Below are 18,176 nucleotides of genomic sequence, written 5' to 3' on the forward strand. Positions count from 1 at the left end.
CTGTTTAAGATACATATCAATGTAGTAGGTAGGGTGCGATCACTTCAGCCAAATTTGATGTTCTTCCAAAGGGTTGTTCCCTTAATGGGGAAGGCCTGTGCATGACACTGTTTGATGTGGGGAGGCTGATGCACGGGCAGTCACCCCACAGTCCTTGACAGATCGGGGACAGGGTCCAGTGACACGAAGTGCAAGACAACTGGGGACCCTTCACGGCAGCAGCCTTCCTCCGTCTTCTCTGCTGTTGTGATCTGTCATCATCTTCTGCCAGCTCCACTGCTGAGGTTTTGGTTAGATCGCTCTTTGTTTGGAACATTCCCCTTGACCTTACCACCACTGGCGACCCTACCAAGAGCTAAGCTCCACTTGGTATCGCTCTTAGGATCTCAGGAACTCTCAAGCTTCTCTGCCGCAACAAGCTGACAATCCTCGGAGAAGTAACTGTACCAAAATAATACATTTTTATCAAATCAGCATAATTTTGCATTCAGAGATGCCAACCTTTGCCAGGAGGTGAATGTTACCTTCTGCAATATCTGCACAATCATCTCCAGCTTGAATGACCATGGTATAAAAATGGCTGAGCCCAGCACACCCTTAACTGCAGACAAAACAGAAACTGGCTGAAGCAACCTTCGGGTGAGCAAGAGTGTTAGTGGAAAACTAGGGTTCATTTTGATGGGAAGCAGGTGTTGCTGAATTGGAAGTTCATATTGTGATGGGAGGAATCTGTTGGCCAAATCAGTTTCTTTGCCTTCTCTGATATTGAGAATTCAAACCACCACACTGCTTGAGCGAAGGATCTGTGACTGTGCAATAGTACAGATGGTCAGAACTGCCATGAGAACCCTAGGGGTCTCCACTCCCACTATTTGTGACATTTACCGGCAGCGTTGTAGAAGAAGGGCTTGAAGCAGTGTTGAGGATCTCTACCACCCATCCTACAATCTCTTTGACCCACTATCATCAGGAAGGAGGTACAGGAGCATCAGGACTAGGTCTACCATACTGGGTAACAGCTTCTTCCCTCAGGCTGTGAGACTAATGAATACCCTGTCACAGCCAAGGTCTCATCACTGGGACAGTGAGCTGTTTACTGTTACCTGTGCTGTGTACCAGATGCACTATGAATGATATTTTATTTACTTATTTATGGTAATAATTTGCTTTATATGCTGCGTGTGATATATGTTCTGTAGCTGTGCCGCGTTCCGGAGGAACGTTGTCTCATTTGGTTGTATACGTGTACAGTCAGATGACAATAAACTTGAATTTGGATTTGACGGGGTCCTCAGTGTTGTGATTGGAAGAAAATGCTGAATGGTCTCCTTACCCCGTTAGCGGATTTAGAAGAGGCATCTTTGGTCGAGGCAAGAATAACAGTAACATTTAAAAGATATTTAGACAGGTACATGCTCCAAGAGGATCACAACCTTGTCATTGGGTTTGGAAGCTTGTGTGCCTCTGTAACCTGGGGAGCATGTTGGCTGAAGTCAGGACCCTGTGCGTTGGCTCTTGGTAAGGTCACCCATGCTAAACAAAGGGTAGAGGGCAGACAAAGAGAGGTCCCCCGGTCCTCTGAGTTCAGGCGTTCAGCACAGGGCTAACAAAAAAATGTGTGACAGAAACAGCAATGAAGAATCCTTCTATGCAGACAAAGATGGAGGACCTTCATTGCTGCCCTAAATGCCAGCAGCATTACGGGCAGTAAGTAAGACAGGTACATGGATCGGAAGGTTCTAGAGAAGGGTTTCCCAAGTATTGTTTGCCATAGACCAATACCACGAAGCAAGGGGTCCATGGACCCCAAGTTGGGAACCCCTGGATTAGAGGATGTGGGCCAAATGCAGGTGAAAGGAACTAACTTAGATGGACGTCTCGGTTGGCCAGAGAAGGTTGACTTCATCTCCTTTCCTTTCCAGTCCTGAAGAAGGGCCTCAGTTCAAAACATCGACTGTTTATTCATTTCCACAGATGCTGTCTGACCTGCTGAGTTCCCCCAGCATTTTGTGTGTAGTGCTCTGTGCTGCACTATGTGACACTATGGCTCTGTGACATGCAAAATTTTGACTGAGTTCTATGCGATTTCTTCTCCGTAATTTGTAGCCACATTGTCAGTGATGGACGGACAGTTAACAAATACATGTTTGCAATCAAGCAGTTTACCTTTCTTTTAGTCCATAATAGTGCACACCAACATAAATCATCCACTACATGCAAGTCAGGGTCTTTGCTTGTCTTGGTAACTGTACTCCAACCAGCCGCTTAAGTCAGTTAGGGTTTAATTTGATGTTGTGTTCATTATTATCTTCATCTAGGTGACAGGTTTTCAACACAGCGTTCAAAGTAACACTGGGCCTCACAATAACACCCTGATACTGGCTCGCTGCTTCTTGGCTACTTAACGGGCAAACGCCGCAAATTACGAGCGGCAGCGTAACAGGAAAATATTGGCAAGGGTTAAAGAGTTGCCGCGAAGCTCAAAACCTCACCCTTGAATGTGACTCCACTTAATGAAGAAAAGACCTTCATTTTCCTAGTTGTTTCTGCTCCTGGGGTTTCGAATTTTCTGCAGCCTTTGCCGCACCTTCTTATTTCCAAGCCTCAATAATTTATGATCCGATTTCTGTGTTTCAGCGCAGATTAGGAAGAAATTGAAGCCATTATATGTGCTGTGCAGCCTAATGTTGTAAAGAGGGAAGGGAATACAAAAAGAATTATAGAAATCCCAAAGGTAGTAAGATTCTTTGCTCTTAAATGAAAAATTGTTTTAATTCCCTGCCACAAGCAATAATTTGATTTTTCATAAATTCTTTCATCAAATGTCACAAAACAAAAATTGACATAAATGGCAACTTTTGGCTAATGAACAGATACAAGGGAATAAACTAAATAACCAAGACAAGGGGAAAAGCAGATTCAAGGAGAAGAAGTTCATCAAAATTCAAGACAGCGATAACATTAGTGATGTCTGCAACATGAGGGCACTTTGATTATTTAAACGTCACTGTCATTCACTCTGCTTTGAGAAGCGTTAGAAAGGAATAAAATTATCTGCGGTGTTATTGTTTCGCAGCTGAGGCTTCCTTGACACAACTGATGTAAAATAAAAGCATGGAAGTTCAACAATATTATCAGCGTTGATGTATGTCACCAAATACCACCTTGAGATTCGTTTTCTTGCAGGCATTCACAGTAAATACAAAGAAATACAATAGAATCAATGAAATACTGCATGCGACAAAGACAAACAACCAATGTGCAAAAGACAACAAATTGTGCGAATACAAAAAGAGAAAATAAATAAGTAAACAATAAATATTAAGAACATGAGTTGTAGAGTCCTTGAAAGTGAGTCCATAGGCTGTGGATCCAGTTCAGAGTCGGGGTGAATGGTTAGCCCCTCTGGTTCAGGAGCCTGATGGTTGAGGGGTAATTACCGTTCCTGAACCTGGTGGTGTGGGTCCTGAGGCTCTTGTACCTCCTTCCTGATGGCAGCAGCGAGAAGAGAGCATGTCCTGGGCGGTGAGGGCCCTTGACCAATTCTATTGCAACACGCAAGAGGGCAATTTACACACAACCAGCGCAGCGGCCTCTTTTTCAGAGACAACTTCAAACAAAGGTCCCGGCTGACCCCAGTGCCCACTCCATACAAGAGGGAATACGATAAGAAAGACTCGAGCTGGCCAAACGCCGTGTATTTTTCTGTCATTTGCTGACCAGAGCACTTGATGCACACTAAACATGAACAGCAAGTTGGACGGAGCTGCAGTGAAACCTATGTGATGATAATTAATTAGTTACAATAAAACAATTAAACAGTGTTTGCACACAATGAAGGAAATGAAGGGGCATGTAGAGCAATAGAGAGATAAAGAGATGCTTGTTAGGACAATGTATAAGTAAATAGTGGAATACTGATTTGTTGTAAAAAAGGACAGGGTCAACTCTGAAGCAAGATAAGCACCCTATAGATAATAAATCAGCTGTAGATATTAAACAACAGATGTTTCTGACCGAAGCAGGAAGAAACAATGGATAGTATAACAGCAGTTATGTTTGCAAGGATTACCGAATCAGACTACACTTCAGAGGAATATCCGACAATATAAAATTTTTACGGTCACTTCCTTTAACTAACACAAATCAGCCTTCTGATATAAAGCCTGAAACATCTGTCTGTTCCTTAAAGGTTTACAGCCATGATCTGAAACTGTGCAGTGAAGCCTACACAGTGTCCACTCATAATAGGTGTCCTGTGCAATATTATCATCATCTCAGGTCTTAAACTGGCTTTATTGCTGACAGGTTATGAGATTTACTCCAGTCAGAGCTTTAGATTAGCTACAACGCAAATACAAATCATTTCACAGTAATGACTTGCTGATATACTTTCCTGAAAAGTACAAAATACTCACTTAGTTCGAAACTTCCTCTCAATAGAGTGTTCACATATCTCGATGTAACATGGCTTGAGCTTCTCCAGGGACTGCAGGCACAAAATAATGTTAAAGACACAAGCAACACACATCAAAGTTGCTGGTGAACGTGGCAGGCCAGGCAGCATCTCTAGGAAGAGGTACAGTCGACGTTTCGGGCCGAGACCCTTCGTCAGGACTAACTGAAGGAAGAGCTAGTAAGAGATTTGAAAGTGGGAGGGGGAGGGGGAAATCCAAAATGATAGGAGAAGACAGGAGGGGGAGGGATGGAGCCAAGAGCTGGACAGGTGATTGGCAAAAGGGATACGAGAGGATCATGGGACAGGAGGCCCAGGGTTTACGTTTTTAAAGACACAAGAGGTGCTGCAGATGCTGGAGATCTAGAGCAATACACACAATGTGCTAGAGGAGCTCAACAGGTCAGGCAGCAACTATGGATGGGAATAAGCAGTTGACATTTTGGGCCCAGTCCTGATGAAGGGTCTCGGCCCGAAGTGTTGACAGTTTATTCCCATTCCTAGATGCCGTCTGACCTGCTGAGCTCCTCCAGCACATTGTGTGTATTGCACCAATAATGTTATTGTGTTAGGTGGGAGACTAACAGGCCATCGTAGAACATAAAACATAGAACAGTACAGCACATTCTGAACTACACAAAGCGCAGTCACTGGAAAGCAGCGTCCATCATCAAGGACCCCCACCACCCAGGCCATGCTCTCTTCTCGCTAATAATACTAATAATAATACTAATACCATCAGACAGGAGGTACAGCATGCTAGCAGGCCATTCTGGCCCAACTAGCCCACACCTCCCAATGACTCCAATGTGACCCATTAACCTATACGTCTGGTGGGCTTTGTGGAATTGAGAACTTGGGAAGAAGATAAAGAGGATCAATGTAACCGGGAGGTTGATGAATGGCTTGGACTCGATGGGCTGAAGGGCCTATTTCCTTGCTGTATCTTTGCATGACTATAATTAATTACAATTAATTAAAACACAAGCTTTTGTTTTAGTTATTCAGATGGGTATTTATGTGTTTTGTTACAATATTTTAATAGTTTGCTATGTTTCTGAATGTCAGAGACATTTAAAACAGGTTGATTGTTTTGAGGGTGGCATAGGCCTCACTCCTTACCATCACCGCAGAGTACCTGTTCAAGGGCTGCTTTGTAACAGGCATTTCTTGCTGGGTTCCAAGAATCTAGCCAAACGGATTGCACTTTCTGGATTAGACGGAAGCGAATGTGGGTGAGCGTGATAATGGGGAGAAATTCTGAGCAGATAGCCATAGCAATAAACTCAATGCCTTTGTATATTACAACACAGGAGTAGGAAGTTAAACATTGTGAGTTTTTCAGAAGGGGACACAACAGACCATAAAACATGAGATTAAAAACATTTGGCCCATTCCATCATGGCTGATTTATTTTCCCTCCAATCCCGTCCTCCTGCATCCTACCCATAACCTTTGACACTCTTACTAATCAGGAACCTATCAGCCTCAGCTTTAAATATACCCAATGACTTGGCCTCCACAGCTAATTAATTCTACAGACTCTCAACCCCCTGGCTAAAGGTATTCCTCTTCATCTCTGATCTGAAGGGACATCCTTGTATTCTGAAGCTGTGCCCCTGATCCCAGGCTCCTCTCCGCATTCACATTATCTAGGACCTTCAGTAAGTAGGTTTCAATCTTCTAAACCACAGCGAGTACAGGCCCAGAGCCATCAAGTGCTGGTCATAGGTTAACCCTTTCATTCCCGGTATTGTTCTCATAAACCTCCTCTGGACCCTCTCCAATGCCAGGACATCCTTTCTAAATCTACGACCAAAAAACTGCTTACAATACTCCAAAAGTTGTCTGGCCAATGCCTTACAAAGCCTCAGCATTGTATACTTGCTTTTATATTCTAGTCCACTTGAAATGAATGTGAACATTGTGTTTGCCTTCCTTTCTACTGACTCGACCTCCAAATTAATCTTGCACTTGATCTCCCACGTTTATTCCTTCTACCAAAGTGCATGACCATATTCTTCCCTACACTGTACTCCATAAACTATTTCTTGTCCATTCTCCTAATCTGCCTAAGTCCTTCTGCAGACTCAACACTACCTGCTCATCCACCTACCTTTATATCATCTGCAAACTTGGTCACCAAAGCCATCAATTCTGTTACCCAGATCATTAATATGTAATGTGAAAAGTAACAGACTGTAAAAGGACCCCTGAGGAACACCAGTAGTCACCAACAGCCAGCCAGAAAAGGCCCCCTTTATTCCTATTCTTTGCCACCTGCCAGTCAGCCAATCTCTCTCCATGCCAGTATCTTCCTGTAATACCACGTGCTAACTTGTTGAGCAGCCTCATGTGCAGCACCTTGTCAAAGACCTTCTAAAAAACCAAGTAAACAGCTGAGGTGGAACAATGGTAACATACGTGAGGAAATCTGCAGATGCTGGAATTTCAAGCAACATACACAAAAAATGCTGGTGAACGCAGCAGGCCAGGCAACATCTATAGGAAGAGGTACAGTCGATGTTTCAGGCCGAGACCCTTCGTCAGTATGTCCTGACGAAGGGTCTCGGCCTGAAACATCGACTGTACCTCTTCCTATAGATGCTGCCTGGCCTGCTGCGTTCACAAGCATTTTTTGTCTGTGTTACAATGGTAGCATAATGGTTAGTGTGACATTATTACAGTTCAGGGTGTCGGAGTTCAGAGTTCATTTCTGATGCCTAGGTACGGAGTTTGTACATCCTCCTGGTGAACGCGTGGGTTTCCTCCAGGTGCTCTGGTTTCCTCCCACAGTTCAAAGATGGACCAGTTGGTGGGTTAGTTGGCCATCATAAGTTGTCCCGTGCTTCGGCTAGAGTTAAACTGGTGGGCTGCTGGCATGAAAATTGAAAGGCCAGAAGGGCCTTTTCTGCAATCTATCGCTAAATCGGTGGTTTTCAACTTGGGGTCCACGGACCCCTCAGTTAAGGGTATGGGTCCATGGCATAAAAAAGGTTGGGAACCCCTGCTGTAAATAATATAAATAAATAAATTATATATATATAAAAGCAGCATATAAATGTAGATCTTCTATCTAATAGAGTTGGACTGCAAGTTCTATTTCAACCAACAAATCTGCAAGAAAATATATTTAGTAGGCTGTGGGATAAAGCAAAATGCTTACACTTCCAGTTTACATTTGGCCAAACCTTTAATATATCTGTGGAACTACAAGCAGGAAGAGAATCGAAAGGCTGACACAAGAGACTGTGGATATAGAATAGAAAGGCTTTTGTCCTCTTCAAAGGACCTGCCTTACGTAAAATATTTAGTTAATTCAGCTTTCCAGACCTGTTGGAGCAACCAGGGAGTTCGAAAGAAACACTTTGCCTTAGGAAAGTTCAGAATTTTATTCTTGATTCGTAAAATAAAAGAAACCATTGAAGGAATCAGGGAAGTGGGCAAAGCCAGTGGGAATGAAGAGGCAGGGATTAACGTGTACTTGCTTTGCAATCGTTGCCGATGTTGTGTTCTAAAGAATTCCTCCTCACTTCCATCCTTTATCGCAAATGACTTTTTACTCAAGGTTTTTTCTGGGGGGATTAACACTTGTGGTGTTCCAGCTGATTTGTTGTCAAAGAAGAAAGTTTGAATGTTCTTAGTTCTTAAGGCAAACCTACTGAGCTTTAAAAAAATCACTTAACTGTCCACCGTAACAACACCAGTGTTTAGACAACAGCCCGAGGCTTAATTAAACGGAGCAGAGAGATTAGTTTACAAGTTATTGGGAGCAGAAAATCACAGGTGGTTCATTTACAAACCAGGCGGCAGGTTTAAAATTTCCTAATGTAATCCTTGAGGTCCTTATTGACAAGGCATACTAAATAGTGCATATAAAGAGTAAACTTGTTAGTGAAATTTACCTAAAACAAAATTGCGGTTATCTAAAAAAAACACCCTGAAAGAAGGTTTGTCGCAGATTGTCACAGAACCAGCTCTTTCGGAAAGTGCGAATATTGGAAAAGGCAGATGTTGGAAGTCTGAAATAGACTCCAAACATTCTGACATCCAGACTGAATTGCCTATGGATACTGTCCGACCTGAACCAGAATCAGGTATAATACCGCTGACGTATGTCCTGAAATTTGTTGTTTTGCGGCAGCATTAAAATGCAATACATAAAATATGCTATAACTTAACAATAAGAAATATACATTCAAATTAAATTAATAAATAGTGCAGAAAGAGAGAAAAAATAGTGAGGCAGAGTTTATCAGTTGGTTCATTGTCTGTCAAAAATCTGATCAGCGGTGGGGGGGACGAAGCTGCTCTGATACCTACGTCAGTCTCCTGTACCTCCTCTCCGATGGTAGTAATGAGAAGAGGGCATGGCCTGGGTTATGGGAGTCTTTAATGATAGATACTGCCTTTTGAGGCATTGCTGTTTGAAGGTGTACTCGGTGCTGCAGAGGCTCGTACCCATGATGGAGCTGAGTAAGAGTCTGCAAACCCGCTGCAGCCTTTTCCGATCCTTTGCTCGGGCTCCTCCATACCAAACGAGATGCAATCAGTTAGAATGCGTCCCATGGTACATCTGAACATACTACTGAGCATTTATTGCCTGTTCTGCTTTTTTTATACTTTCAAATTTCTGGGCTATTCTTCGACCATGCTCTGGGATTGAGGGTGATTTTTATTCCAGTTTCGTGGATTCTGAGGGAGCTGATGAAGCCAAAGAGGGAACTGCAGACTCTTCCACATGCTGAAGAGTTCCCTGGAGGGGTGGGCATTGTGGTCGGCATGGACTCGTTGGGCTGAATGGCCTGTATCCATTCTGTATTGCTCTATCACTTTATGAATCTATGAGGTGGTGGTGCTTGATCTTCTCTGAGGATTGTCATCTCGTCATGGTGTCAGAAGTATGTCAATCAATACTCTCAAGCAACTGTGTGCAAAGATTCACAATGATTTGGAATTGTCCACTGTCTGTAAACTCCAGCGACTGTTGTGCGTGAAAATTCCAGGGGATCAGCAGTTTCTGAGATACTCAAACCACCCCATCTGGCACCAACAAACATTCACTTAGACCACAAAGTCACTTAGATCACATTTCTTCCCATCCTGATGATTGATCTGAACAACAACTGAACCTCTTGACCATGTCTGTGTGCTTTTATGCATTGAGTTGCTGCCATATGATTGGCTGATTAGATATTAGCATTAACGAGCAAGCATACAGGTGTACCTAATAAAGTGGCCATTGAATGTATACTCACATTGATAATAAATTTACTTTGACTTTGAATGATTGGGAAAATCATTCTGAATTGGACAAGCTGCTGGCAATTGGTTTAAAGTCCTGCAAAATGGAGAAAGTAATATGTGCTACTCTGGAGCGAGGTATTAAAACTGTGAATGGAAGGCGCAGCAACATTCTTGGATGAGGTACATAATTATTGATTAGTATTTAGTCCCCATCCAATCCAAAAAAATCTTGTATTCTGGTCCTATACTGCATTATAGCCGGCTGGTGGCGTAGTGGCATCAGCGCTGGACTTTGGAGCAAAGGCTCCCGAGTTCGAATCCAGCTGGCTCCCTGGCACGCTTTCCATCCGTGCTGGGTTGAGCGTCGAGCTAGCAACTCAGCCACGTAAAAATAAGAAAGCCTGGTAAAAGAATGACATCATGACGGCGTCCCGATGACTCTACTTGGAGTTAAGGGCTTTCTTCTTCTTCTTCTATACTGCTTTAACTTGCAGGTGTAGCTGGTGATAAGGGAGACAAATGCTGTGTTAGAGAGGACTAGAATGGAAAATGAAGGATGCGATGTTGAGGCTTTATAAGGCATTGCTTAGGTCGCACGTGGAGTATTGCGAGCAGTTTTGAGCCCCGTATCTAAGAAAGAATGTGCTGGAATTGGAGAGGGTCCAGAGGAGATTCACGAGAATGATCCTGGGAGTGAAAGGGTTAACCTATGAGGAGTGTTTGACGGCTCTCTGCCAATACTTGCTGTTTAGAAGAATGGGGGGGGCATCTCATTAAAACCTATCAAATATTGAAAGGCCAAGACTGAGTGGATTTTGAGAGGATGTGTTTCCAATAGTTAGTGAGTCCAGGACCAGGGGGGCACTGCCACAGAATAGAAGAACAGAGATGAGGTGGAATTTCTTTACCTCATCTGTAAAGGTGATGAATCTGTCGAATTCATTGCCAGAGACTGCTGTGGAGGAGGCCAAGTCATTGAGTGGTTGATAGGTTCTTGATTAGTAAGAGCATCAAAGGTTTTGGGGAGAAGGCAGGAGAATGGGGTTGAGAGGGATAATAAATCAGCCAAGATGGAATGGCGGACTAGTCTCGATGGGCCAAGTGGTCCAGTTCTGCTCCTATGTGTTTGCGGAAGCTTGCTGAGCTCAAATAGCCTGCCATGTTTCTACGTTGGAAGCAGTGTCTACACTTCAAAGTAGTTAATTGGTTGTTTGGAGTGTCCTGAGGGAGAGGTTTCTGCTTTGCATTCACATGCAAGCGCTTTCTTAGCTTTGAAGATGATACCAATGTAGCACATCAAACTCTCTAACGTCAGTCTCTGTTAAAGGCTGTGTGTAATCTTGCCAACGGCCAGGGCAGCCCCAAGGAACATTCCACATCACACCTCATTATGGTCGTCTCAAAATTACCTCACATCCCGGTCCAGTAACGCACTGGGCAAACATTGTGATTTAGCAGACAAGCTAAGACTCACTGCATAGGCTCTCATGCCTGCCGCTACCAATTTGGCTTTTTCTGGTTATCAGTGAACAAATTAAATAATGTAGAGTTTGCTGGGTTATTTTGCATATGGGAGACGTTGCACTAGTTTAATCGAGCTGCAAACAGATATTTGAGATTGGGATTTATTCAGTCAGCTGTTACACGTGCTTTCTCATTAGACTTCGACATGTGGTTCTGAAAGGCACAGGATGAAGTGGGATTAAATGAGGTGCTCTGGATGATCACAACAAGATCAAAAGTTAGAGTCAAAGTAAATGTATTAGCAAAGGACAATATTCAATGTTGAAAGGCCTAGACGGTGGATGTTGAGAGGATGTTTCCTATAGTGGGGGAGTCGAGGACCAGATGGTACAGCCTCAGAATAGAGGGACGTCCATTTAGAATGGAGATGATGAGGAATTTCTTTAGCCTGAGAGTGGTGAATCTGTGGAATTCGTTGCCACGGGCAGCCGTGGAGGCCAAATTTGTATGTATATTTAAAGCAGAGTTTGATAGGTTCTTGATTAGCCAGGACATGAATGGATAGGGGGAGAAGGCAGGAAACTGGACTGAGAGGGAAATGGATCAGTCAGGATGAAACGGGATAGCAGATACGATTGGCCAAATGGCCTAATTCTGTTCCTATATCTTATAGTATACATATGTCACCATATACAACCTTCAGCTTCATTTCTTGCAGGCACTTACAGGAAAATAAAGAAATACAATAGAATTTATGGAAAAACTATGCACAGACAAAGACTGACTAACAATCACCATATAAAAGGAGACAGTTTGTGCAAGTGAAAACAAGGAAGTAAAACTGAGAGCATGAGTTGTAGAGTGAGTCTGTAGGTCATTGAATCAGTTCCGTGTTGCTGTGAGTGAAATTATCCACACTGGTTCAGCGGCCTGATGGTTGAAGGGTAATAATTGTTCCTGAACCTAATGGTGTTGCACCCAAGGCTTCTGTACGTCCTGCCCGATGGCGGTATTGAGAAAGAGCATGGCCTAGATCGTGGGGGTCCTTGATGATAGATGCTGCTTTCTTGTGGTAGCCCTCCTTGTAAATGTGTTCAGTGGTGCAGAGGGCTTTTCCTGTGGTGGACTGGGCTGTGTCCACCACTTTCTGTGGCCTTTTCTGTTTCTGGGCATGGGTGTTTCCATCCCAGACCGTGATCCAGTCAGTTAGGGTACTGTCCCCTCTGCATCTACAGATGTTTGTCAAAGTTTACACAAACACAAACACTTAAGAAAGTAGTCGCGCTGTCAGGCTGTCTTTGTGATGGCACTCATGTGCTGATCCCAGGACAGATCCTTTTATACGATAACGCCAAAGAATTTAAAGTTGCTGACCCTCTTCACCTCCAATCCCCTAATGAGGACATGCTCATGGATCTCCAGTTTCCTCACCTGAGCTCAATAATCAGCTGTTTGGTTTTGCTGACATTGAGGGAAAGGTTGTTGTGGCACCAGTCAACCAAATTTTCAAATTCCTCCCAATATGCAGATTTGTCACCAACTTTGATTCAAATTACTAACCAGTCACTTGGCAAATAAGGCCGACCTTTTAGGAAAATGATGTGGAAAAGTGTGGAACATGACAACCTGGGCGGACAAAGTGGAAAGCAGATTTTTTTTTCATGGTGTGAGAAGGAAAGTGTGGGAGACATGGGTATCCTTTATCTAAACTGCTGGAAGTCCATATGCAAGTTCTGCAGGGACCTCGAAAGACAAGTGCCGCAGAAAAGAAATAAAACTTCGGAAGCTGGAATTTGAAGCAAAAACAGAAAATTTGAGGCGGCACCATAGTGTAGAAGTTAGTGTAACCATGTAACAATTACGGCACAGAAACAGGCCATCTTGGCCCTTCTAGTCCATGCCGAACTCTTACTCTCACTGTAGTGTAATGCTACTACAGAGCCAGTGACCCTGGTTCAATTCTTGCTGCTGCCTGTAAGAAGTCTGTATGTTCTTCTCGTGACCATACGAGTTTCCTCGGGGACAGATTGTCTGATTTCTTCCCATGTTCCAAGTACGTTCTCTTAAGTAGGTTAATTGGTCACGGCGGTGTAATTGGACTGGAAGGGTCTGTTACTCTGCTGTATCTCGAAATAAAAAAATACATAAACTTCTGTTTGAATTCAGCCAGTCAGGCAATGTCAGAGGAAAGAGAAACCAGTTCAGGTTGTCAGTCAGGAACTCTTCCTCAGAGCTTGCACAGAAGATATGTTGGCCTAGGTGAGGCATCAATTCCATATCTTTTCATTCAAAACGTCAGAGGAAGTGAGCAAGTTGAGCAGCAACCATGGGGTGACATGATAGTGAAGTGCGTAGCGTAATGCTTTACAGTGCCAGTGATAGCAAGATCGGGGTTCAATTCCTGCCGCTGTCTGTAAGGAATTTGTGCAGTTACCGTGTGCCAGCGTGGGTTTCCTCCAGGTGCTCCTGTTTCCTCCCACATTACAAAGATGTACAATGAAGGTTAGTGAGTTGTGAGCATGCTCTGTTGGTGCTGGGAGCGTGGCGACACTTGCTGCCCTCAGCACGTCCTCGTTGACACAAATGATATATTTCACTGTATGTTTTGACATACACGTGACAAGTAAAACTAATCTTTAATCTTTACTCTGGAGGGAAATGAACGGTCGATGTTTCAGCCCAAGACGCTAAGGGTCTCAGTCCAAAGCATTCACTGTACATTTCACTCCATAGATGCTGCCTGACCTGTTGTGCTCCTCCAGCATTTAGTGTGCATTGCTTAAGATTTACAGCATCTGCAGAATCTCTTGTGTCTGTCAACCCTTGTATATTTAATTAAGATCACCCTCCACTTCTTTGATCTCCAAGAGTATAGACTCTGTCTGCTTAAGCTCTTATTGTCTTGCACTGCACTGCCGTAGCAAAACAACACATTTCACAACATTGGTCAGAGACAATAAAGTTGATTTTTTTTCTGTATTTCAAAAATAGATATTTTCATGATAAAAATAAATACAAATGGAAGAAATAGTACAAAAATCTTTACATTCTTGGTCAGTGCATTACTTATTGCAAACTTCAAAAAAGAGAGAAAAATAATCCTGAAATAAACATAAACACCATTGCCATTAAATAGCTTCCTGAAGTGATATCCCTTTCATAGTTTGAGGGATATCCCCTACCCAACTCTACTCTTCCATGCTATACGACTCCGTGACTCCATCTAAACCAGAACTAACTACCCGAAGGAGTGGTGAAGGTAAAAACTTCCAGCACATAACCGGATGCGCACTTAAAGAGTCATAACCGGTGGGGCTATGGATAGAAAGATGCCCTTAAAGCACTTGAGGTGGCATGGTAGTATAGTGGTTCACACAACGCTTTACAGTACCAGCGACCCAGGTTCAGTTCCTGTCACTGTAAGTAGTTTGTACGTTCTCCCTGTGACCGTGTAGGTTTCCTCTGGCTCTCTGGTTTCCTCTCACAAAGGTGTACCAGCTGGTAGGTTAATTGGTCATTGTAAATTGCCCCATGATTAGGCTAGGGTTAAATCGGGGGTTGCTGGATGACGTGGCTCGAAGGGCCAGAAGGGCCTATTCCACATTGTATCTCAATAAATAAAACAAAGAAAATTAATTAATCTAAGTTACAATGTTGCCTAACATGGAAACGATGGGCCAGATGTCTCTACGATTCTATTATGTGTAATAATGATTTGTGCATCGGCCTCCCCATGTCAAACACAGACATGCAAGGGTGTTCATTGAGGGAATAAACCCTTAGGACGGGGGCTCCTAACCTGGGGTCCATGGCATAAAAAAAAGGTTGGGAACCCCTGCCTTAGGAGAACATCATACTCAACATTAGGGACTTATAGGAGACTTTGGATAAAGCACATGAGTGTGAGGAAAGAGGAAGGATATAAACATTGTGTAGACAGAAGATATTAGTTTAGTTGGCCATTTGATGACTAACTTAATTGGTTCAGCACAGTATTGAGGGCCGAAGGGCCTGTTCCTGTGCTGTACTGTTCTACCTTCTATGCTCTATGACTATAACAATTAATCCCTGAACCCCTATGTAACCAGATATTAACCCAGGTCAGAGTCCAATGCAGAAGCACTGTCTGAAGGCCCATCTCCTCTTTTACAGGTTGTTCGCAACAAAGTGCAATGGCTGCATGGAGAAGATAGCACCGACGGAATTTGTCATGCGGTCTTTGGAATGCGTTTACCACCTGAGCTGCTTCTGTTGCTGCGTCTGCGAGCGGCAGTTGAGGAAGGGCGATGAATACGTGCTGAAAGAGGGGCAGCTTCTCTGCAAAAGTGACTATGAGAAGGAGAAGGACCTGCTGAGTTCTGTCAGCCCGGATGACTCTGATTCAGGTAAAGACTGCACGTAGCATCTCAGACGGAAACACACACCATTTTAATCTCCATGTCCATTTTTTGCGTCCTTAGGCCGCCAGGCCTCCTGCCACTGGAAAACATTTCTGCCCAATTACTCTGTCAAAACTCTTCATTTCTAAGACTTCCTTGAAACTTGCCTTAAGGGAACCTTCCGAGCACAGGCCTAAAGCTCAAAGTTCAAAGTAAACTAATAATCAAAGTACCCCGAGATTCATTTTCTTGCAGGCATTCACATTAGAACAAAGAAATCTAATAGAATCAATGAAAAACTATACACACAGGCTGACAAACAACCAATGTGCAGAAGACGACAAACTTTGCAAATGGAAAAGCAAACAATAAATAACAAAATAAATAAATAAAATACCGAGAACTTGAGTTGAAGCGTCCTTGAAAGTGAGACCTAAATAAGTAAACAACAGGAATTCTGCAGATGCTACACATGCTCTTACACTTCCTCCCTCACCACCATTCAGGGCCCCAGACAGTCCTTCCAGGTGAGGCGACACTTCACCTGTGAGTTGACTGGGGTGATATACTGTGTCCGGTGCTCCCGATGTGGCCTTTTATATATTGGCGAGACCCGGCGCAGACTGGGAGACCGCTTTGCTGAACATCTACGCTCTGTCCGCCAGAAAAAGCAAGATCTCCCAGTGGCCACACATTTTAATTCCACATCCCATTCCCATTCTGACATGTCTATCCACGGCCTCCTCTACTGTAAAGATGAAGCCACACTCAGATTGGAGGAACAACACCTTATATTCCTTCTGGGTAGCCTCCAACCTGATGGCATGAACATCAACTTCTCTAACTTCCGCTAAGGCCCCACCTCCCCCTCGTACCCCATCTGTTACTTATTTATATACACACATTCTTTCTCTCACTCTCTTTTTCCTCCCTCTGTCCCTCTGAATATACCTCTTGCCCATCCTTTGGGTCCCCCCCCCCTTGTCTTTCTTCCCAGACCTCCTGTCCCATGATCCTCTCGTATCCCCTTTTGCCAATCACCTGTCCAGCTTTTGGCTCCATCCCTCCCCCTCCTGTCTTCTCCTATCATTTTGGATCTACCCCTCCCCCTCCAACTTTCAAATCCCTTACTCACTCTTCCTTCAGTTAGTCCTGACGAAGGGTCTCAGCCTGAAACGTCAACTGCACCTCTTCCTACAGATGCTGCCTGGCCTGCTGTGTTCACCAACAACTTTGATGTGTGTTTCCTAAATAAGTAAGATGGGATTTGTCCAACACCACTTGTGTCATTTTGCACCGAGAGTGGAGAAGATCTGCAACTTGACTATAAAATCCCTTAGGACTTGTTAGAAGAGATCTTGAGAGGTACATGAGGAAGAATAATTTAAACTATATGAGGACATAATGTGGGAATGAGGATGAACAGAGTTTCAATGGATTTAATGGGTAGGACTGCCTCTTTCACTGCCATAACAATCCTGTAATCCTGTGATTTCCAGAATATCATCAACAGAATTTGAGCACATCCATTCCATTGGCCTTTAACTTCCTCTGATCCAAGAAGAACTCTCCTAGTTTCTCCCCTATAATAGTAGTCATCTCATAAAATTGTTGAAATGAATTGGCACCATGCTCTTCCCACAGAACTGACTATTGAACACAGCAGTCAGGCGGAGACTGAATCAATGAACTACTGCTGATACTTTCTTCTTCCGCTTCCCCTCCTTTCCTCTTCCCATTCTTCCTCCCTTCTTTCCTCTTCCCATTCTTTCTCTTCCTTTTCTTCCTCTTCTTCTTCATCTTCTTCCTTCCCTGCTCTACCTCTATCTCATTCTCCTTTTCTTCTTCTTCTTCCTCTTCCTCTTCTTTCTTCCCTCCCCTTCTTCCTCTTCTTTTCCTCTCCTTCTCTTCCTCTCCATTTATTTCTCTTTTCTTCTTCCTTATCCATTTCTTCTTCCCCTTTCCTTCCTCTCCCTCATCTCCTTCTTCTATATCCTCTCCTTCTACTTCTTTATCTTCTTCCTCATCTCACTTTCTTCATCTTCTCCTTGCCATAGATCACACCGCATGGACACTAACCCATCAGCCCAATGTGTTCACAGCAGCTATCAAACATCCATTTGCACTAATCATACACTACTCTTTTTCTTATCAGACTCAGACTCAGGTTTAATATCATGAAATTTGTCATTATGTTACAGCAGTACATTGCAATTATCATCATCACTATGTGCTGTGTCGTATGACAAGGGAAATCATGGTCTTTGACCGCAATTGTTCTTGGAAAGTTTTTTTTACAGAAGTGGTTTGCCATTGCCTTCTTCTGGGCAGTGTCTTTACAAGACAGGTGACTCCAGTCATTATCAATACTCTGCAGAGATTGTCTGCCTGGTGTCAGTGATCACATAACCAGGACTTGTGATATGCACCAGCTGCTCATACGACCATCCACCACTTAATCCCATGGCTTCACATGAACCTGATCGGGGCTAAGCAGGTGCTACACCTTGCCCAAGGGTGACCTGCAGGCTAGTGGAGGGAAGGAGCATCTGGCACCTCCTTCGGTAGAGATGTATCTCTCCCCACCTCCCATCATTGCAAAACATAATAACAAAAAATTACAAATTACA

At 43.6% G+C, this 18,176-nt stretch overlaps 1 protein-coding gene across 6 annotated transcripts in view; it reads left to right on the plus strand.

The window, feature by feature from the left end:
- Positions 1-18,176, plus strand: part of LOC140186104 (LIM/homeobox protein LMX-1.2) — a 272,311-nt gene that overhangs the window by 227,243 nt on the left and 26,892 nt on the right. For all 6 annotated transcript variants that reach the window (XM_072239982.1, XM_072239983.1, XM_072239984.1 and 3 more), the window contains one exon: positions 15,320-15,552. In XM_072239982.1, coding sequence (XP_072096083.1) covers positions 15,320-15,552 — 233 coding nt within the window. The remainder of the gene's footprint in view (positions 1-15,319; positions 15,553-18,176) is intronic.

The sequence above is a fragment of the Mobula birostris genome, chromosome 22, assembly GCF_030028105.1.
Source record: "Mobula birostris isolate sMobBir1 chromosome 22, sMobBir1.hap1, whole genome shotgun sequence".
Taxonomy (NCBI): domain Eukaryota; kingdom Metazoa; phylum Chordata; class Chondrichthyes; order Myliobatiformes; family Myliobatidae; genus Mobula; species Mobula birostris.